A 23,248-nucleotide genomic window follows, 5' to 3' on the forward strand; every position below is an offset into this window, starting at 1 on the left:
GTCCATTTGGGCTGCTTATAAACCAAAGAAATATATCTCTCACAGTTCTGGAGGCTGGAAGTCCAAGAACAGCATGGTCAGGTTCTGGTGAAGGTCCTCTTCTAGGTCATTCACTACTGACTTCTTGCTATGTCCTCACATGGCAGCAGGGCAAGGGAGCTCTCTGGGGCCTCTTTTATAAGGGCACTAATCCCAATCATAAGGACTCTGTCTTCATGACCTAATAAACTCCCAATGGTCCCACCTTCTAATACCATTACCTTGGGGAAAAAGATTTCATACATAAATTTGGGAGAAACACAAAAATTTAGATCATAGTAGTTACTTAAAGAATATATTGGAAACAAGTGCAGATACAATGATTACAGACTATGTTAGATTGAAATAAGGGCCCTGAAGCCAATGGCAAATACAACTTATCCCATAAATCCCTCATCAATATCCTCAACCATCCATTCATTTGTAACAAGTGATAAACAAAAAATTAAAATGATCCAAAGTGAGGACACATGAATGAATAATAAAGAATTAATTCTATATTATTAATATAGAATTAAGGCAAATGGATTCTCATATCCTGCCATTCATGAAGCAGAAAATAGAAAGCAAAACAGATTGAAAATTCAGGAAAACTAGTAGAGGGCAGAATTTCTTCCCCACAACCCAACGTTAGAGCCCAAATGAAACAAGAGAATAATGAGAATCTATCTTCTACTCGTCAAACACTACCCAGACTTCTACCTAGGCAGATGATGATGATGATGGTGACAGCAGTTAAAATTTTCTAAGACTCATAAAGCTTATATCCAGAATATACAAAGAACTTTTATAACTCAACTAGAGACCCGGTGCATGAAATTCGTGCCGGGAGGGGGGGTTTCCCTCAGCCCAGACTGCACCCACTCCAATCTGGGACCCCTCGAGGGATGTCCAACTGGCCCACCAGGATTAGGCCTAAACCAGCAGTCAGACATCCCTCTCACAATCCAGGACTGCTGGCTCCCAACCGTTCACTGGCCTGCCTGATTGCCCCTAACCACTTCTGCCTGCCAGCCTGATCACCCCCTAACCACTCCCCTTCCAGTCTGATCGATGTCTAACTGCTCCCCTGCCGCCCTGATTGCCCCTAACTGCCCTCCCCTGCCGGCCTGATTGCCCCAACTGCCCGCCCTGCTGGCCATCTTGTGTCCACATGGGGGCAGCCATCTTGTGCGTTGGAGTGATAGTCAATTTGCATATTACCTCTTTATTATATAGGATAATAAAAAAGGCAAATGACCCCCCAAAATTTTATGGGCATAGGATCTAAATAGACATTTAAGCAGATAACAGCCAACAAGCATATGAAAAGATACTCAGTATCATTAGTCATTAGGGAAATACAAATCAAAATCACAACATACCATTTCATAACCACTTGAATGGCTATTATCAATAAGACAGACAAAATAACAAATATTTATAGGATGTGGAAAATTTGGAACTCTCATACATTGTTGCTGGAAATATAAAAAGGTTGGTAATTTCTCAAAATGTTAAATACAAAATTACCATATGACCCAGCAATTCTACTCCTAGGTATTCACTCAGGAGAAATGAAAAAACATATATCCACACAAAGACCTGTACGTGAATGAGCACAACAGCATTATTCACAATAGTCAAAAACTAGAAACAAATGACCATCAATTGGTGAATGGAAAACCAAATGTGGTATATTCATGCAATACTATTTGGCAAGAAAATGGAACCAAGTATTAATATATGCTACAACAGGGATGAGCTTCAAAAGCATTGTGCCCAGTGAAAAAAGCCAGACACTAAAGAAAATACATTGTATGATTCCATTTATATAAAACTAGAGGCCCAGTGCATAAAATTCATGCACTGGGGGGGGGGGGAGGGTTGTCCTTCAGCCCAGTCTGCACCCTCTCCAATCTGGGACCCCTCAGGGGATGTCGGACATCGGATATCCCTCTCACAATCCAGGACTGCTGGCTCCCAATTGCTCGCCTGCCTGCCTGCCTGATTGCCCCTAACCACTTCTGCCTGCCTACGAGCCTGATCACCCCCTAACCGCTCCCTTGCCAGCCTGATTGACGCCTAACTGCTCCCCTGCCAGCCTGATTGCCCCCAACTTCCCTCCCCTGCAGGCCTGCCCCCGCCCCCCCCCCCCCCCCCCCGCCAAATGTTGGATCATCTCTGCCTTTGGTTCTTTCCAGGTGAGAATTCAGACATTGTGAGGTAGACACAAGCCATCCCTCCTGTGGCTATCTGAATTACTGGCACACAGGATCCATGAAGGTAATAAAATAGATGTATAGTAGCCATAATTTGTGGTCTGGTTTATACACTACAACAAAAACTGAACAGTTATCTACATCATTAAAGGCCTGTGGTCATGACACCGTTATGGCATCACAACCACATCTGGTCACCAGGAGGTGCATGGAGCACCTCTTGCAGGCCGGGACTCATGGCTCACGGGGCGAGGCGGGGCTGGCGTGGTGGAGGTGGGGCCCACAGCTCACGTGGTGGAGGCGGGGCCTGCAGCTTGTGCAGGGTGGGTCTGGGGTCTGCTGGCACAGCAGGTCTGGGTCTCACGTGATTTTGCACGCTGGACCTCTAATATTTTATTAATTACTATTATTCACAGATTTAGCATGAAAGACAAAATTAAATGCTTATTCATATGAAGCTTTAGAATTCCCTCTGTTCATCTAAATCAGTTATCAAACTGATTCCTGACCATGTTACTTTCATAAACTCCATTATGCTGCTTCAGGCACTGATCCTGACATTTCCATCCACCTACCAATCAGTTCTATTTTATTATTAACCCATTACTTTGAAACTTTACCTTTCTGAAATTTCCCTCTCCAACTTCCTTACCACATAACAACTCCCTGGCTCCTAGTCCCCAGAATTTGGAATCCAGTGGCCACAATGGCTTACCACAATCATAAACTCTGGTCTGATGGCAGTTGCTACATTATGCAGGAAATTAGAAAAAAAGAGAACCCAAGAGAAAAATGACTTAATTATACTAGCTAAACTCAAATCTTACCCTAATCTTTTAATAAAATATTAGTAAAGTCATTTACCTATGAAACAAAGATAATACAAAATAGCAAATAATAAATATCCTATCTAATAAAAGAGAAAAATGATAATTAGCGTACAACCGCTACCCTTCCCATTGGCTAATCAGGGCGATATGCGTATTAACTGCCAGCCAAGATGGTGGCCGGCAGCCAGGCAGCTTAAACTGAACATGAGGCTTGCTTGCTTCAGTGACAGAGGACTCCAACGTTCCCCGCCTGCCTTGCCAGCCTCTGAGCCTGCAGTTTGAAACATTGTAACAAATATAGAAGCTAAACAAAACCCCAGAAACCTGCTTTCAGAGCTGGAGTTATAATTGTTTCGATTATAGAACCGAAACAAACCAGATACCTGCTTTCAGCAGCTGAGGCCTCAGAGCTGGAGCCAAGCCTCAGAGCTAAAGCTGGCCCAGAATAAAAAAATAAAAAGAAAAAAAGGAGCGGTTGGGAGCTTCCGTCACCCGCCAGCCTGAAAACAGCCCTCAGCCCCTCACCCAGACTGGTCAGGGACCCCCACCCTGAAGGGTGTGTGACCAGCTGCAAACAGCCATCATCCCCTCACCCAGGCTGGCCAGGCACCCCAGCGGGGACCCCCACCCTGATCCAGGACACCCTTCAGGGCAAACCAGCCAGCCCCCACCCATGCACCAGGCCTCTATTCTATATAGTAAACGGGTAATATGCCTCCCAGAACCAGGATCAGCGGAGCCGCGAGGCCTCCTGGCACTGGGATCAGCATGACAGGGGGCAGCGCCCAAACCCCCTGATCGGCCCTGCTCTGTGCCTGATAGAGGGGAGCTCCCCAACCCCCTGATCACCCTGCGGCTCTGTGTGACAGGGTGCGGCGCCCCAACCCCCCCACCCCACGGGCCCTGCTCTGTGTGTGACAGGGTAGACCCATAACCTCCCCATCGGCCCTGCCCTGAGTGTGAGAGTGGCGGCGCCCCAACCCCCTGATTGGCCCTGCTCTGTGGGTGATAGAGGGTGGCGCCCCAACCCCCGCCCCCCCCACGGGCCCTGCTCTGTGTGTGATGGGGTAGAGCCATAACCTCCCCATCAGCCCTGCCCTGAGTGTGACAGTGGCGCCGCCCCAACGCCCTGATCGGCCCTGCTGTGTGTGTGACAGGGGGCGGTGCCCCAACTCCCCTATCGGCCCTACTGTTAGTGACAGGGGGGAGCTCCTCAACCCCCTGATGGGCCCTGCTCTGTGCATGACAGGGGGGAGCTCCCCAACCCCCTGATGGGCCCTGCTCTGTGCGTGACAGGGGGGAGCTCCCCAACCCCCTGATGGGCCCTGTTCTGTGTGTGACAGGGGTTAGCTCCCCAACCCCCTGATCGACCCTGCTCTGTGCGTGACAGGGGGGAGCTCCCCAACCCCCTGATGGGCCCTGCTCTGTGCGTGACAGGGTACGGAGCCCCAAACCCCTGATGGGCCCTGCTCTGTGTGTGACAGGGGGTGGCGCCGCAACCTCCCCATCGACCCTGCCTTGAGTGTGACAGGGGGCGGTGCCCCAACCCCCAAATCGGCCCTACCCTGAGCGTGACTGAGGGTGGCATCGCAACCTCCCGATCCGCCCTGCTCTGTGCATGACAGGGGGCGGAGCCAGAACTCCCCAATCGGCTCTGCTCTCAGCCCGACCAGGGGCTGCACCTAGGGATTAGGCCTGCCCTCTGCCACCCAGGAGCAGGCCTAAGCCAGCAGGTCGTTATCTCCCGAGGGGTTCCAGACTGTGAGAGGGCACAGGCCGGGCTGAGAAACCCCTCCCTCCCCCCCGAGTGCACAAATTTTTGTGCACTGGGCCTCTAGTATTTTATATTTGTCTATAAACTACATTCCATGATTTCTAAAATATATCTCCCTTTCTAAATATTTATTTTAATATTAATATTAAAATTATTTTATCTTCGCCAAACCACCACCAAATGTTATACTACGAGAAAACTGGTACAAGTATACGGCAAGAAGGAGAAATCTGTTTTAGGAAAAAATACATCAAGAACAATTCAAAATCTCAACTAAAGAACAAATATCAATTACCATGCAGATAACTTTAAATAATTAGTTCTCATCCACTAACCTAACCAGAATGCTAAATTGATGAATAGTAAAAATAACAATGCCAATGTCTAATGAAAAAAAATATAGCAACTTTTATTTTTATATTATTTCTCATGATGTATCTTTTAATATATAAGAAAATTAGGAGCATTGCTTATAATTCATGATGCCAATATATTTTCCTACAACATAAAGATTAATTTGAGTTACTGTTAGGTCAAGCCTTCCATATTTGAGTGAAAATTGAAAGAAAACATCATCAAACTTCTTAACATTTTTCAAAAGAAAAGGAGGTGGATAAAAGGCCAGATGACTAACGTATCATCTGTCAATATTATCTTACAGAAATAAATGCTGGAGTAATGATGGCCTCTTCATGGCTAACAAATGATACAATTTTTTTGTATGAAGTTCCAGTCAGTGCTCTAGTTAGACCAAGTAATGAAATATGACCTGAAGGGAAAAATATCTAAGGATACTGTATTCACTGATATATACAACTATATACAAAAGTCTTTTTTTTTTTTTTCATCCAAAGGCAGGTTAAGTCATAAAGAAGCTTCTATGACATAAGAATTCTTAGAGATAAAAATATATAATCAGCACAAAAACATAGCTAAGTGTATAAGCACAATGAAATGCTTTTTATGGTTTCTATTTTGCTAACACAAGTTACAGTTAATGGGAATTGTCATGGGAAAATGATTGTTTTTATGAAATGAACCTTCTTTATTACTAACCAATCAAATTTAATTTTTATTACTGATGTAGAAAAGTCATGATTCATTTATAGAGAGTACAAAAATAAGAAAAGTGTTCAAGAATAGAGGATCATTTACAAAGCAATAAAAAATTAAAACATGCATTTCTCTTACTGGCAAGGCAAATACTTCTACACAAATGTCTGTAGATGGATTTGCTGAATATTGTAACATTTCTGAACAAAAAATGAGAAGCCTGAAATTAATATCTCATCCTCCATTTGGTATTTCAGTCCATCTGATAACTGCTTATCAAGAAATTTTTAAAATGTTTGAAAAATGTTAAGAAGTTTGATGATGTTTTCTTTCAATTTTCACTCAAATATGGAAGGTTTGACCTAACAATAACTCAAATGTCTTCATAGAAATAAGAGTGACTAATTTTATGGGGCACCCATCACCAAAACCTTTAAGTTAAAAACAAAAAGTCATTTAGGCGAACCAAGATGGCGGCATAGGTTAACGCCGGAGTTTGCTGCCTAAAACAACCACTTCAAAAGTGAAACCAAAAGACGGAACGGACATCACCCAGAACCACAGGAAAGCTGGCTGAGTGGAAGTCCTACAACTAGGAGGAAAGAGAAACACATACGGACACTCAGAGGAGGCGCAGTGCTGAAGTCAAATTCTGAGGTGCAGAGGGCATGCAGAGCGGGCTGGTGGCTGAGGGCGCGGTTGTTGTTTTCAATCGGGAGGGAGTCGAAGACTCTGAGCTCCAGATCCGGGCGAGTCTCTAGGGACCCAGACTCAAACGGGAGAAGCAGGACTGTCTGGCTTCGGTCAGAGAGAGTGCAGTTTTCTCTCCGAGGTTTGCAGAGGTTGCTGGGACTCAGAGAGGCAGAGCCCCTGGGGACAGGACTGAGAGCAGCCATAACTGCTCTCTCCGGCCCACCCTGTTGATCCCGTGCGACCCACCAGCCCCGCCCAAGCCCTGCACAGAGGCATTTGCCAGATAGCCTCAGGCAAACGCCAGATTAGCACCTCCCTAGAGGACAGAAGTTCTCTCACTGCAGACACAGCTGATTCTCACAGCCACTTGGCCTGGAGGTCAAATCCCCCCTAGTATTAGCTACAACAATCAAGGCTTAACTACAAGACTGCGCACAAAGACCACTAGGGGGTGCACCAAGAAAGCATAACAAAATGCGGAGACAAAGAAACAGGACAAAATTGTCAATGGAAGATATAGAGTTCAGAACCACACTTTTAAGGTCTCTCAAGAACTGTCTAGAAGCCGCCAATAAACTTAATGAGATCCTCGAGAAATCTAATGAGACCCTCAATGTTGTGATAAAGAACCAACTAGAAATTAAGCATACACCAACTGAAATAAAGAATACTATACAGACTCCCAACAGCAGACCAGAGGAGCACAAGAATCAAGTCAAAGATTTGAAATGCAAAGAAGCAAAAAACACCCAACCGGAAAAGCAAAATGGAAAAAGAATCCAAAAATACGAAGATAGTGTAAGGAGCCTCTGGGACAGCTTCAAGCGTACCAACATCAGAATTATAGGGGTGCCAGAAGATGAGAGAGACCAAGATATTGAAAACCTATTTGAAGAAATAATGACAGAAAACTTCCCCCACCTGGTGAAAGAAATAGACTTACAGGTCCAAGAAGCGCAGAGAACCCCAAACAAAAGGAATCCAAAGAGGACCACACCAAGACACATCATAATTAAAATGCCAAGAGCAAAAGACAAAGAATCTTAAAAGCAGCAAGAGAAAGAAAGTCAGTTACCTACAAGGGAATACCCATACGACTGTCAGCTGATTTCTCAACAGAAACTTTGCAGGCCAGAAGGGAGTGGCAAGAAATATTCAAAGTGATGAATACCAAGAACCTACAACCAAGATTACTTTATCCAGCAAAGCTATCATTCAGAATTGAAGGTCAGATAAAGAGCTTCACAGATAAGGAAAAGCTAAAGGAGTTCATCACCACCAAACCAGTATTATATGAAATGCTGAAAGGTATCCTTTAAGAAGAGGAAGAAGAAGAAAAACGTAAAGATACAAATTATGAACAACAAATATGCATCTATCAACAAGTGAATCTAAGAATCAAGTGAATAAATAATCTGATGAACAGAATGAACTGGTGATTATAATAGAATCAGGGACATAGAAAGGGAATGGACTGACTATTCTTGGGGGGGAAAGGGGTGTGGGAGATGCGGGAAGAGACTGGACAAAAATCGTGCACCTATGGATGAGGACAGTGGGTGGGGAGTGAGGGCAGAGGGTGGGGTGGGAACTGGGAGGAGGGGAGTTATGGGGGGGGAAAAGAGGAACAAATGTAATAATCTGAACAATAAAGATTTAATTTAAAAAAAGTCATTTAATTTCAGAGTATAAAATGTTAATAAAGCACACAAGAAAATTAAAACTCGCATTATGTTTAACTACGGACTATTTCAAGATCAAAATAAGCCTTTCAAGTGCTCTTAACACATCGAAGTTTTCCAAAAGGCAACAAAACACCTCTAAGAATTTGGCTTCCAACCTATTCATGAATACAAGTATGATAAACTAAAATAGCCACACTGCTGTCAATAAATTGTACTTTGCCTCTAAGCCTCTAATCTGAAGTATAACCATTTTTTGTCTTGGTTTTGCTTCTCCATCTGCCCCTTCTATATCTACTTCACATGTGCCAAAGTGCTAACACTATAATATGAGACTATTCATATAGCTAATATGAATCAAAGATTCTCTGAAATGTAACAGCCAGTTCAATAACTTCTCAATAATTCCTCAGTGCCTTCCTCCATACTGGAGGATCCTCCAAATACTGGTTATAACTAACTAACAAAATATCTTTATTTTCAAGAACAAAAGAATTAAAGGCATTGTGTTTGGGGTTGTTTTTGTTTTTTTCAATTATCTGTTGCAATTATCAGCCTCAGATATTTGGACATGCAGATTTAAAAGCCTTATCATTTTCTTCATTTTCAATAAACCTTCTGAACAATAGCATCACTTCTATTTTAAAAAGGACTTTTAAGCTATGTTTTCCATTTCTTTGCACCTCTAGAACCCTTCTGAATGCTTTTCAAGTCCAGATTTCCCAGTACTCATGTGGAAACGGGATGAAATAGAAGCACTTTATTACTGATATAAAAACAAAAATTTTTTAACATGCCTGTTTTGATTATACTTACTTTTAATATTTTTACATATGGATTCCATGGAACCTGTAAAACTACTTTCCCAGATCATACCATAAACTAATCCTACTGCTAAAATGAAGTTATTAATACATTTAAATAATTAAGTACCCACATGCCCACAACGAGATAAATGAAATATTCCAAGTCTTCTTTTCTCATTCTTTATATAGTTTTGAGCTTCTAAATAAAGAACAGACAGATATTGTCGTGATTTCAAAAGATGAATAATTACAGTATGACAAAATTAACCAATATGCTTAAAATATAGCAAGACATTGGGAAGTAATAAGATCATTCAGAAAAGATGGTATATGAGTTAATAAAAATAAAGGCACTTTGGACATTTTCTGCTGTCTAAAATGGTTACGGGATAACATCCTCAAAGGCTCTTAGGTAATAAAAGTAATAACAGAAGCTACCATGTATTGAACATTCATCATGTACCACCATATACTAGGTGTTTAATACATATTATAAAATACATATCCCCCTTTTAAAATAAGGAAACTGTAGCAAAGAAGGGTCTGCCCAAGATCATTAAAGAAGAGACAGAGATGAACTTAGAACTCAGTTCTTCTGTCTTCCTTCAATGGCCTGTTCCTAACCTTGATGCTTCCTTACCTAAGGAAGCTTCAATTTCTTCATCTATAAAATAACAACACCTATCTAACGGGATCAAATTACTAACATTAACAATTATGTATATAAGTCATCTAGCACAGTGGCTCAAAAAGGGATGCTTACTTTTCATATAGTAATCAGATAATTATCAGCTAAGTTTATAAAGCTAAAACTTTTGGGCACTAATAAATCTGCCTGTACTGAAAAAGACTCAGGATATATGTATATCTATGACCTATACCAAAAATTCTATTTTATAGTAAAGACTAGAGGCCCGATGCACAAAATTCGTGCAGGAGTAGGCCTTCCTTCCCCCGGCTGCTGGCACCGGCTTCCCTCTGGCACCCATGACACAGGCTTCCCTCACAGTCCTGGCTTCATCCGGTCTAATTAGCATATTATGCTTTTAAATTATAGATAAACTAGAGGCCCAGTGCACAAGAATTTGTGCACTTGGAAGGGGGGGTCTCTCAGCCCAGCCTGTGCCCTCTCGCAGTCCAGGACCCCTCAGGGCATGTCCACCTGCTGGCTTAGGCCTGCTCCCTGGGGGATCGGGCCTAAGCTGGCAGTCAGACATCCTTAGTGCTGCAGAGGAGGCAGGCACCGCCACCACACTCGCAGCCATCAGCCCACCTTGTGGCTGAGCTGAGCTCCCCCTGGGGGAGCGCACTGACCACCAGGGGGCAGCTCCTGCGTTGAGCATCTGCACCCTCGTGGTCAGTGCATGTCATAGCGACTGGTCGATCTGCCGTTAGGGTCAATTTGTATATTACCCTTTTATTATATACTAGAGGCCTGGTGCACAAAAATTTGTGCATTCGAGGGGGAGAGGGGGTCCCTCAGCCCGGCCTGTGCCCTCTCGCAGTCTGGGACCCCTCAGGGGATGACCACCTGCTAGCTTAGACCCGCTCCCCGGGGGATTGGGCCTAAGATGGCAATCAGACATCCCTCTGGCAGCCCGGCAGCCCTCGGGGGATGTCCACTTGCCAGCGGGGAGCAAGCCTAAACTGCAGTCGGACATCTTAGCGCTGCTGAGGAGGCAGGAGAGGGTCCCACCACCACTGCTGTACTGGCAGCCATCAGCCTGACTTGTGGCTGAGCAGAGCTCCTCCCATGTGAGAGCGCCCTGACCACCAGAGGGCAGCTCCTGCATTGAGCGTCTGCCCCTTGGTGGACAGTGTGTGTCATAGTGACCAGTCATTCCCAGTCCTTCTGCTGTTAGGGTCAGTTTGCATATTACCCTTTTACTATATAGGATAGAGGCCTGGTGCACGGGTGGGGGCCGGCTGGTTTGCCCTGAAGGGTGTCCCGGATCAGGGTGGGGGTCCCGCTTGGGTGCCTGGCCAGCCTGGATGAGAGGATGATGGCTGTTTGCAGCTGGTCACACCCCCTTCAGGGTGGAGGTCCCCACTGGGGTGCCTGGCCAGTCTGGGTGAAGGGCTGAGGGCCATTTTCAGGCTGGCGGGCAACTGAAGCTCCCAGCCTCTCCTTTTTTTCTGTTTTGTTTTTCTTTTGTTGTTGTTTTTTTTATTCTGGGATTTATTTACCTTCTATAGCTGTCATGGAGCTAAGAGCTGGCTCCAGCTCTGAGGCCCGGCTCCAGCTCTGAGGCTGCGGCTGACTGAAAGCAGGAATCTGGAGCTTGTTTAGCTTCTATAATTGCAACATTGTTTCTTAGAGTGCAGCTCAGAGGCCGGCAGCAGCAGGCGGGGAACATTGGCTTCCTCCATCACTGAAGCAAGCAAGCCTCCTGTTCGCTTCAGCTGCCTGGCTGCCGGCCACCATCTTGGTTGGCAGTTAATTTGCATATCGCCCTGATTAGGCCATGGGAAGGGTAGCGAAGTTACAGTTAATTACCATGTTTGTCTATTATTAGATAGGAGGATATGGTTGGAGTTTATCAAATGTATAATCTTGAAACAAGTATCTTAGAATCATTTGTTATAGGAGTAACCTTAATAATTGTAATAACTGTAGATGTTTTATATTATTGAAATAAATTTTGTATTCTATTTATAAATAACTTTTAAAATCTTGACCAAACATATCTTCACATAGGAAGTTAGAGGCAAAACCCAGTAGAAGAGAAAAACTGGTAAGTAAACAGCTAAAAAGACTATTAATGAACAATTATTGAGTGCTTACAATATGCCAGACACAACACTAAGCATTTTATATCTCTTCTCATCATTTTAAAATAACATATAATTTATATTCGATATTTTACAAATAAGAAATTTGAGGCTTAAAAAGCCAAGAATTTGCCCAAGGTCACACATTTAGTAAGTAGCTAAATAAGAACCCAGATCTGATTCTTACTCCAAAATTCAGACAGTGCAAAAGCAAGATGAAGGAAGTTATCAACACTACATAGATGTCTCCTGCTTGCGCTTATCACCTCTCTCTCCTTTTCTATGTACCTGGTGGCACTGTGGAGCCCTAAAGTCAGGAGCCACACCTGGCACAGGAATGTGCAAGTAAGTCAGGCCTGTCCATCACAGTACACCATCCTTTTGTCAATAGTGACTGCTCCAAATGTGGTCACACAACTCACATAGGGCTGCTTAATCCTCCCCTTGGATATATTCATACTCAACTGACAGTGAAAAATTTCTAAAAAACAAAAACAGAAATTCAAGTAATGTACTGGAATACCTTGTCATTAAAAGAAAAAAATGCAAGTCAAAATTTTAAATACACAGGCTGTTATAAAAGGTTTGAAATCCATTCAATATCCAGGACTGTTTTTATCTTTCTTCTAAATTTCTAAATCTACCACATAAAAATCCAACAACCCAAACTACTAGTTCAAAATTCATGCTTTACCATTCCTTTCCATGTTACTGAATTAAAAGAACAATTCAAATTCCTTTTCCATTTTAAGAAATTTATCCAAAGAAACTACTCATTAGATACAAACATATCTATGCAAACACTACTTATACAGAGAAAAATCACATATACCTGTGATGGCTTTAGGATGCATCAACTTGGCTAGACCAAACTAATATTTGCCAGAATTCCCTTTCTACTATATTTCTGATTAGGGTGAGCTACAAGGAATCTTCTCTCACAGACTTTAGGAAAACAGAAGGGGTAAGAGTCACCCTATAGCATGTAAAACACCTCCTGGTTATTCAAACTCACTGCTGTGAAGGGATTTTGCTGATATAACTGAAGTCCCTGGATTAGCTGACTTTAATAAAAAGGGAGATTATCCTGGGTGGACCTATTAATCAGTTGGAAACCCTTTAACAGAGGCTCTAAGTCCTCCCAGAGATCAGACACTGCACGCAGCACCTGCTACATGTGTTCTCTCTCTCCTGGATCTCCCACTCCTGTCTGTCTGCCTTGTGGACTTAGTACTTGGTTGGTCAACCCACACAACAGCATAAGCCAATTGTGTGTGTGTGTGCGTGTGTGCGTGTGTGTGTGTGTGTGTGTGTGTGTGTGTGCAGGGACACAGAGATAAAGATAGAGATATAGAGCTCCTACTGCTTCTGCTTCTCTGTTGAACTAATACACACCCTACATACCCATCAGAATAAGACTAGATAACTAAATTACGATTTTTATTACAATGAAATACTGTATGACCACTTTTAAATGATGATGTATAACTCCATTCATAGACATGACATATGACAAAACAGATTACAAAGAAGTATGCATATTTTACCTTTATGTCATTTTTCAATATTAGGGAAAGAGATAGAAATAGCTTTGCTTACCAAAGTTTTAATGATGAGGATGGGGTTTTAAAGTCTTAATCTGGGTGTTACGATATTAGGTGATCCTTACTTCATTCTTTTTATATTTATTTGGGGGAGGAAGTTATTTTCATTTTCTACAATGGCCATGTATCATAATTTTTCAGAAAAGAAATAAACCTTTCTCAATTGAGAGGGGGAAATGTCAGGCAGACTTACAGGTTAAAATGTGCCAAAAGCCTTAAAAGACAAACAGGAGTTATCCAAGCAAAGCGGACATTTCAGGCAGAGGGCAACATGTGCCAAAGGTGGACAAAGTTTAGAAAGGAGAATGTTCAGGAAAGGAGTGACAAGAGAGGAGGCTAGACAGGCTTGGACTAACTTATGGAGAGTCTGACATGCTCCCTCCACCTACTGACAATGGGTAACAAATGAAGGTATTAAAACAAGAGGATCACATTTGCATTTTAGCAACATAAAAATAAAACAACACAAACAAAACCCCACTGAGGCTTGCAGTGTGGAGACTGTATTGGAAGGAGACTAGACTGGAAGCAGGGAAACCAATACAGAGACTACAACAGTAATCCAAGCAAGAAGAGCAGCGGAGATGGGGAGAATAAGCCAGAGTCACAGGAGTAAGAACTGAGAGAACTTAGTGGGGGACACACTGGTAGTGGAGACAAAAGTGGTTCACTTAACCTGGGGGTTCAGAGAAGGCTTCCAAAAAGATGTCCTTGTGAATAAGGCTCCCCAGATATCACAGACAGCCTTACAGGCAAGGGGTCTTTAAATGTTTCCAAAAGAAATATCAAACATTGTGGTGGCTCACAGCCACTAATGAGCAAAGTGTTAAATACATTAAAAATGAAAGCTCTCGACTACGAAAACAGATTCACAATGATTTATTAAGTTAAAATAGGACTATGTATGTACATCTCTCAAATCTCCTGAGGTTGAGCTCTTCCAACAAAATCATATTACTGCCAAAAATAGAAGATTCTGAATAGTTGTTGGATTTGAGTCACACTTAGATGTCACTTCAAGTCAAACGCAGGGTTTCATATAAATTATTATTTCATCTACCCTTTTTTTTACTGCTTGCCAAAGTAAAATCTTTAAAATTAGAATTGCTTAAATTACAAAAGTAAAATATTCTCACTAGAACAATTTAAACAATTCAGAAATGTAGTTCTTCCACCTTCCACCAATGCCCTATCCTGATTACCCTTGAAATTACTCCTTAAAATTAGTTGAATATTTTTCTGTGGGGTTTTTTTTTGTTTTGGCTTATATATACATGTTTACACAGCATTTATTTAACAATAATGGGCTGATACAATATATATTTATTCTATAACTTGTTTTTTACTTAAGATAATCATAACTCAAGCCAATATATTCAACAAGTGTACTTCTTCATTTTTAGTCTCTGTAATTATGTGAGCAGACGACTTGATATATAATTAGGACATTTCTGGTTTTCTGCTCTTACAAATATCATTTTATATTTCTTTTATTTTTCTGCGTATTTCTTTAAGAACTGGTCCTTACATTTCTATCAGATTGAATCCCCTGAAGAAGAATTTCTGGGTGTTATGTCAGTCCATCAAATCAAAGGTGTTTTTAAAAAGCACATGTCGCCCTGGCCTGGTGGCTCCGTTGGCTGGAGTCCCCCCAAACACAAAAACAGCTGCAGGTGCCGCCCCCAGGGGGAGGCATATGGGAGCAACCCATCCATGTTTCTCTCTCTTTCTCTCTCAAATTCAATAACAGAGAGCAAATCCTCAGATGAGGATTTAAATATATATATTTAACTGTAGTCGGTGTTGCTCTGTGGTTTGCCACACACAGGAGGGTTAGATTCCAGTAGATTCCAGGTCAAGGGCACATAGATTGCAGTCAGGGCAAGGGCAGGAGGCACCTGATCGATGCACATCAATGTTTCTCTCTCTCTCTCTCTCCCCCCCTCCCCTTCTCTCTCTAAAAACAGAGCAAAAAAATATCCTCGGGTGAGGATTTTTTTAAAAAATTTTAAGTATTTTTTAAATACATGTAGATGTAAAGATGCTTCCGTGAATCCTAGAGACCTAGCATGTGGCTCTGTTGCGTCTCTTGGAGATAAAACGAACCCTTCGGTGGCCCCTCAATGACAAAAGGTCACTGGGACGACTGCCGAGTGGCCCTCACCTTACCCTTCAGGTCTCCCCACCGAGGCCGCTCCCGCTCCCACGGAGCCTCGGGCCGCCGGGCCCCGGTGGCCACGCCCCCACCCCAATCCCAACCCGCCGCCGCCTCGCCGCCCGCCCCTCCGGCCGACAGGGGCCGGACCAGCACCGCCCCGGGGGAGCAGCCGCGCTCCCGCCACGGCGGGGTGACCTTGGCCCCGCGCCTCCCCTCAGTTTTCCCATCCGCGGGAGAAGGCTGGTCGCCGCGCCGCCTCCTTCCTCAGGCCTGGGTTCCGCCTCTCAGGCCGCCAGCCCGGGGGTGAACTGCGGCCCTAAGCCGCACGCTGCTCCCCGCCGCTGGCCCGCGCCAGCCCCCGCCTCCCCCGCGGCCCCGGGCCACGCGCGCTACCTGCGATCTGCGAGACGAAGGCTTCCGCCACGAGAGACATGTCGGCGGGGCGACCCTGCGCCCGCGGTTCCTGCGCCCGCGGCCCTCCGCGCCCTCCTCCGCGACCCCGGCGGCTCCCGGCAGCTAACAGGCCTGGCCCGGGCGGCGGCGCGGACTCGCCAAGCCCACCACCACGGCGATCGCGCCGGCGTGGACCCCAAGGTTACCGCCAGCCCGGCCGGGAACTTCCGGCGCAGCTGACAGCGGCGCGCGCGCGCTTCCGCCGCCCCGCCCCGCCCCCGGCCGCCCAGCGCTCCCGGCGGGTGGAGGGCGGAGGAGCGGGGGTGCCTGGCTGGCTCCCGGGTCCGAGACTCCAACCCAGGGCGCGGGCGGGGGGACCCAGGGCGCGGGCGGGGGGACCCTGGCCGGTTTTCGTGTCCTTTCTGTAAGCGAGACTCTTGTGAACAGCTCACATTTTCAAGGGCACTCGAGATACCGGGCACTTATTAAAATATATGCAGCATTCTGTTTCATTTCATCCCCGCAACAACCCAGTGAAATGCCACGGTTATCGCCATTTTACTGATAAGAAGACAAGCTTAGAGGGTTTAAACGTTTGCTGGGGGAGCCTGCTTAGGCCCAGATTCACCTCCATGTTAATTTCCTCTCCTCTGTGCTGCTAGGTTGGTTAGCCCATGGACAGACATTAGTGTTTAATTATTCCTTTATTCAAACATGCTTGCCAAAGAGGAGGAGACTTGAGCAGCGCCTGAGCCGAGAGACTGTTTGCCCTTCAGCTCTACACACCGCAAATGCGAATAAGAATACTCTAGTTTCTCACACTTCTCCGCTTTTGGGGGTGAGAAGGGCAGGGAGAGAAGACACTAAATCCCCTAAGTGAGTTTTTAACCCCTTAACTTGATAACTTCCTAAATTACACATACATAATTAAAGGGAAAAAACAGAATATGTTACAAATTAAAGAGTGGAACAGACTTAAGCGGTCATCTTGTGGGCCAGAGCCCTCTCGCGCTGATGAGAAACGGGTTCAGAGGCGCAGGGGCTGATTTTAAATCACACGGCCAGTCAAAAGGTCAGGTAGCTTCCTACGGTTTTGCAGAGGAAACCTGGTGTTCTAAGAATTGCCGTCCGTGACACAGGAGAGTTAGGAAGTTAAGTCTCCTTTCTGTTCGCTTCCATAACTCTAAACCTCTATTACAGTTTACTGATCATATTTCTGCCCAGTTCACTAGTGTACTCGTTTCCTAACTGATGGCCACAAACTAAGTGGCTTAAAACAGCAGACATGTCTTCTGGGGGCTACAAGTCCAAAGTCAAGATGTCCGCAGGGCCATGCTTTTTCTCATGGCTCATGCCTTCCCTGCCTCTTGGTAACTTCTAGGGGTTGCCAGAAATTGTTGGCCTTCCTTGGTTTAGGCATATCACTCGAATCTCCGTCTCCATCATTACGTTATTTTCCCTGTCTGTCTGTGTCCAAATTTCCTTTTCTCATAAGAGTACCAGTCATTGAACAAGGGCCCACCATAATACAGTATGACCTCGTCTTAACTTAGTTTCATATGCAAAGACTCTGTTTCCAAATAAGGTCATATTCATTGGTAACAGGGGTTAGAACCTTGAACATATCTTTTTTATTTTATTTTGTGGTTGTGGGTGGATTCTACCCACTACACTAGATACATTTTTTTATGTCTTATCAATATTTGCCTCACCCTCTGCAACTATAAAACTGGTTGAATTAAATTTAAATTTACCCCAAAACTTACATGAACAAAAGCAGTGTTTTAAGAAGCAGAGTTTGTTCAATGGCTGAGATTCAGAGCTGACAAGAGGCTGAGAAAATAGGCTCTTCTTGCTCATGCTGAGGGCGGTAACACTGATAGTAAGGAGTGTGCTATGCCCAGTTTCCTCCTCATCATCCCATGGGTGGTATTGACCAAGAGAAATGAACTGTCCCAGGTACCTGGGTGTCAATTGAAAGAAAACTTTCAGGTCCTGTCTGTTCTCTGCACAGTGGGGAATTATATATCACCTGTACCAGTGAAGAAGATCATTGGCTATTCAAGTTCTATTACCAGGTTTGGTTGGTTACCATTAAAAAGCTGAAGATAAAGTATTTTGACTACTTTTTGACACATGCAGGGTTTCTTAGATTTTTTTATGTCATAGACTTGAGCCAGAGCTCTTAGAGAGTACTTAGAATTGAACTGGGGAAAACAAAATCCATGTCCAAGGGGCAGAAGTGAGCCCCAAAATGGAAGAGAGGGGCAAGAGCCAGGGACTGGGCATTCAGGCAAAAGAAACAGAGCAAGCTGAGAGGCAAAGGAGAATACATCCTTGAAATGTCAGTACTCATCTATGGCTTGATGCATGGCACATTAATGAACTGGATTGGCTGAAAGTGACTGGGTTGGGGCTGACATCAACTCTCTTCTAGCAAGGTTTTGAGAAAGAAACAGGGATCTGCTAGGGGCACTGTCTTTGCTCAACCTTTCTTCATTGTAGCCAGGGAAACAGAAGCATCAGCGCCATATGGATTCACTTTTTCTCCCTGACTGATGGTTCCTTTGCTTCCCACACAGGCTAATTTAGGCTGGAAAGAATCTGTAATGTGGGAGGTCTTTATTACTAAAAATTAAATCCAATAAAATGCAGATGTCCTGATGGTACCCACAAACAAGCTGTCTTTGTAATAAACAGCCAACTGGAGAAAATATATTTATGCATCTGCATTAGGACAACTGGCAGCTTTAAAACTGAAGATCTGTTTAAGATCACCACAATTAAGGAAAATACAAGAAAACAAGCCACTGGAATTTCTAAGAATGAGGTTATAAAACAAAAGTGTTAGGGAATCCATATGTTTCTAAAAGGATAATCACACAATTATTTAAAATGAAATATTAATGCATAACACTAAGAGCCTTATTGTTTGCCCTAATAACATCACTTATCTTGCAAAACTGTACCATCAGAATATTTTTATGTCTGTAATCTAGATTTCATATTACTATATTAAATAGAAAATATACAGCTATCATGATGAATATAGACTTTATAAAGATTAATATACTAAGGCATTTTATCTGCATTTCATTTTTCTCTGACAAAATGTTAATATTTTAAATGTAAATACTTTCTTTTTAAAAAAATGCCTGCAAGAGAAAAATTTGGGCTAAGATTCTTTCAAAATTAACTATTTATAAAACCATGATATAATAAATTCTAAACTGTAATATTTTTATGTCACTTTCTCTCCCTCTGCCCGTCCTCCCTACTTCTATTAATTAATTAATTAATTAATTAATTAATAGTGACTGTTATGAGAAGTGCTCTGGCCTGTCTACTACATCCAGGCCTTATATAATATTGGTCTCATTAACTTTTCATTGTACTGCTGAGAACCTATCTTAAATCAGCTTCATGTTCCATAGCAGAGAGTCATTCTGACAGTAATAATGACAGAAAATGTGCAGACAGAACAATATCCAAAAGTTATTATTTGATTGTATGTCCTTATTTAAGACTGTGTACAGATGGGCAAGACACATATCATTGGGCAACTTCTACTGCTTAATACAGAATGATGTGTTAAACAAGGAGAAACTGGCAAACTTTGTAGACTGGTTGCAGACACTCTTGCTTTTGATAATGGTTTGGCATTGGTTTTACACTATTCCTGAGCTCTCATTTTTTTACCCTTAAACCAAGCCAAAGAATTGGTAATGGTGATTAAGGAGCCTGAAGCAAGAGTGTCTACATGTGTCACACAAACAACTGGAAAGGGATGGGCCTAAGCCGAAATTTGTCAGGACTCCTGAGCACTTGGAGCCATTTTGAGGAAAGGGTCCCATGATGAGGAAATAGGCCACCTCTGATGTAAAGTCACATGGAGAAGCTTATGCCAAATGACATGGCCACCATGTTCTCCTTCGCCTTCTGTCCAAATTAGACTCTATATCAGAGCATGAGATTTTTTTCAGTCAGTCAATCATCAGATAATTATTGAACCCCAAATTGTAATGCTGAGCCCTCAGCTAGATCATGAAGATATTATGGTGAACAAAATTCAGTGTCCACTCTGAATTACAATCCATCTCAGGAGATGGATCCAATTGAGAAGGTGGACAAGCAAACAAGCCATTTCAACACAGGGTAATAAGGACTATGAGTGTCCAAACCTATTTAAAGTCATAGACAATCTTACCTAAGAAATGTTTCAAGTTGCTGTGTTGCCATAGTTACCACAACCCTTCAGTGTAAGCGAAATGCCTTTGCCAGGATACCAAATGCTTTTCTTAAATTTAGATGTATGAAAAAATAACTCCTTGGGCTGGTGTACACCTTTAGTAACCCAACAGGTCATCAAATATGTTAGCATTAAAAGGGGTAATGAACAACCTCACAATCTCTCAGAGGTGCAGCGTGCTTCTGTCCATGAGAATTATTTTTACTTTCTAGATACTATATAACTCTTTTTTTAAAATATATTTTATTGATTTTTTACAGAGAGGAAGGGAGAGAGATAGAGAGTTAGAAACATCGATGAGAGAGAAACATCGATCAGCTGCCTCCTGCACACCCACTACTGGGGTTATGCCTGCAATCAAGGTACATGCCCTTGACTGGAATTGAACCTGGGACTCTTCAATCCTCAGGCCGACGCTCTATCCACTGAACCAAACTGGCTAGTCAGTGGTCAGCAAACTGTGGCTCGTGAGCCACATGCGGCTCTTTGGCCCCTTGAGTGTGGCTCTCCCACAAAATACCAACTTCTGCGCATGGGCCGCGAAGTTTCAATCGCATTGTACGTGCGCGCCCGTACGTGGTATTGAAGTATACATTTATTACAGCAAGACATAAGGCTTTTAGAAAAAGAATGCATACTAGAAAACACTTTAGGCTCACCAGCCCTGCCAGATCATGTTGTAGCAAGAAAACATATTAAGGAAAGTGGAAGTTGGATTAAAAGGCACTATAACAGGCTTAAAATTAAAGTTAATATCATGACTTTCCCTGTATTTTTAAAATTTAAGTTCTTGAGTTTTAAAGCATACACTCCTGATAGCCAAAGGTTTGTCCTATTTTATTTGTTTTTAAATTTTGTGTTGATTGTTAGACTTACAGAAAAGTGGCAAAAAATGTAGAGTTCCCATATACTCTTCACTCATGTTTATCTAATGCTAATCACTAATAGTAAAATATATAATTTGTATTTTGTGTAAATACAACATTGTATTTGCAAATGTAATGCATTTGTATTTATAAAATGTATGCGTATTTATAAATGTAAAAATAAAATTACTGAAACCAAGAAATTAACATTGATGTGGTACAATTAACTAATCTCTAGACCTTCTACTCGTTTCTCCAGTTTTCCCACTCACTTCCTTTTTCCTGTCCAGGCTTCCATATTGCATTTTTGTAATTAATAAGTACATTGTGGGAGGTACGTTGACACTATACAAAATCTTCTTTCTAATCATATTTTTGTCCACTAATTTTAATATCCATTGATGGCTCTTGCCTGTGGCAATTATTAATTTGGTGTTCACCTAATGGTGATTTTCTATTTTTATCATTCCTCCTACATTTATTAATTAGAATCCTACTGCAAGCCGAGACCGGTTTGGCTCAGTGGATAGAGCGTCGGCCTGCGGACTGAAAGGTCCCAGGTTCGATTCCGGTCAAGGGCATGTACCTGGGTTGCGGGCACATCCCCAGTGGGAGATGTGCAGGAGGCAGCTGATCGATGTTTCTCTCTCATCGATGTTTCTAGCTCTCTATCTCTCTCCCTTCCTCTCTGTAAAAAAGCAATAAAATATAAAAAAAATAAAAATTAAAAAAAATTAAAAAAAAAAGAATCCTACTGCAAGGAAAAGCTATGCCTTCTCCCTTTTATTTATTTATTCAATTACTTATTTGTATCAGTATGAATTTTGTTCTATTGGTTATAATCCAAAACTATTATTGTTAATGTTATTACTCACATGTCCCCAGATTTGGCTATTGGTACATTTTCCAAGTTGTTTCCTGTATCTTTTCAAGTGCCCCTATAATTATCTGAGCACCTCCTTATTTTCTAGCACTAGAAGATGTTCCAGGATCATTTTGTATTTTCCCTGTTCCAGCCATGGAATCAACCGTTTTCCAAGGAACCCTGGTTTCTTTTGGTGAAGCATGGTATTTAGAAAACAAGATCTGGATGCTTCCAGTGGACAAAGGTAGGAAATATATGTGCATAGTAACACCTGCACACACACACATCTATATTTATTTCTACAACTGTTTGTGTGTATACATGTGTGTATGTATATGTATATGTGCATATACATATATAAAGCCATGAATTTATACTGATAATTTCCATTTTAACCCAACATCACAGAATTCATTCTAGCCTGGTAACTTCTTTCTCTGACGGTGAGAAACCTGGCTTTCATTATCCACAATATATTTTCGTATTTGTTCAATCACAATATATGCATAAAGAAGTTACAAAATTGCAAACCCGTATCCCCATGAGAAACAAATTTACTGAATAGAGTACAATATTTCTATGCAGGATTTTTGGCTTTAGCTTTACAATGTATAGTCAATAAATTGTTTTCCAAAGTAGTTAGGTTAGTTCTTTTCTTCCCTCCCCATTTCATGTGATTATGTTATTCATTTAATATACTTAGGTTCATGTATTACTCTTTATGTTCCATTTGAGGTTCCTCCCAAGTCCTGGCTGATTTTAATTATTCATTTGGGGGGTGAGGAGCATGTAAAGCATTATCATGGTCCTCAGAGTCAAAACAATGTAGAAAGACATACACAGAGAAGTGTGACTCCTCCCTAATTCCTACTACACAGCCTTTCTACTCATTCCCATCCACTCCCTGTCGGTAACCAATCCCCTTCTTTCTGCTTTATCCTTCCTGCATTTCTTAAGCACAAATGAGCAGATGTTTATTTTCTTAAACTCTCCTTCCTCTTTACATGAAGTAGTTTATCTTCTTCAATATCTTTTCTTATAATTTTGAATGTTATCTTGGCTATTCTTGCATGTTTACTTTTCTACATAAACTTTAATATCAACTTGTACAGCTCCATAAAAAAAGCTTGCTGGTATTTTTACAGGATTAGCATTAAATCTATAAATCCACTTAAGGAGCACTGACATCTTTACAATGTTGACTCATCCTATCCAAGAACAGAGGATGTCGTTCTATTTGTTCAAATCTCCATTTTTGGCTTT

The 23,248-nt window shown here is 42.5% G+C and overlaps 1 protein-coding gene across 3 annotated transcripts in view; it reads right to left on the reverse strand.

The window, feature by feature from the left end:
• MTX2 (metaxin 2) overlaps positions 1 to 16,259 on the reverse strand; it is a 67,881-nt gene extending 51,622 nt beyond the window's left edge. For 2 of the 3 annotated variants that reach the window (XM_059704000.1, XM_059703998.1), the window contains exon 1: positions 16,006 to 16,258. In XM_059704000.1, coding sequence (XP_059559983.1) covers positions 16,006 to 16,045 — 40 coding nt within the window. In that variant the 5' untranslated portion in view covers positions 16,046 to 16,258. Of the gene's footprint in view, positions 1 to 16,005 lie in introns of all 3 variants that reach the window. The other variant, XM_059703999.1, reaches the window with a different exon arrangement.
• Positions 16,260 to 23,248: the final 6,989 nt, after the last annotated feature.

This window comes from Myotis daubentonii, chromosome 7 (assembly GCF_963259705.1).
Source record: "Myotis daubentonii chromosome 7, mMyoDau2.1, whole genome shotgun sequence".
NCBI lineage: Eukaryota > Metazoa > Chordata > Mammalia > Chiroptera > Vespertilionidae > Myotis > Myotis daubentonii.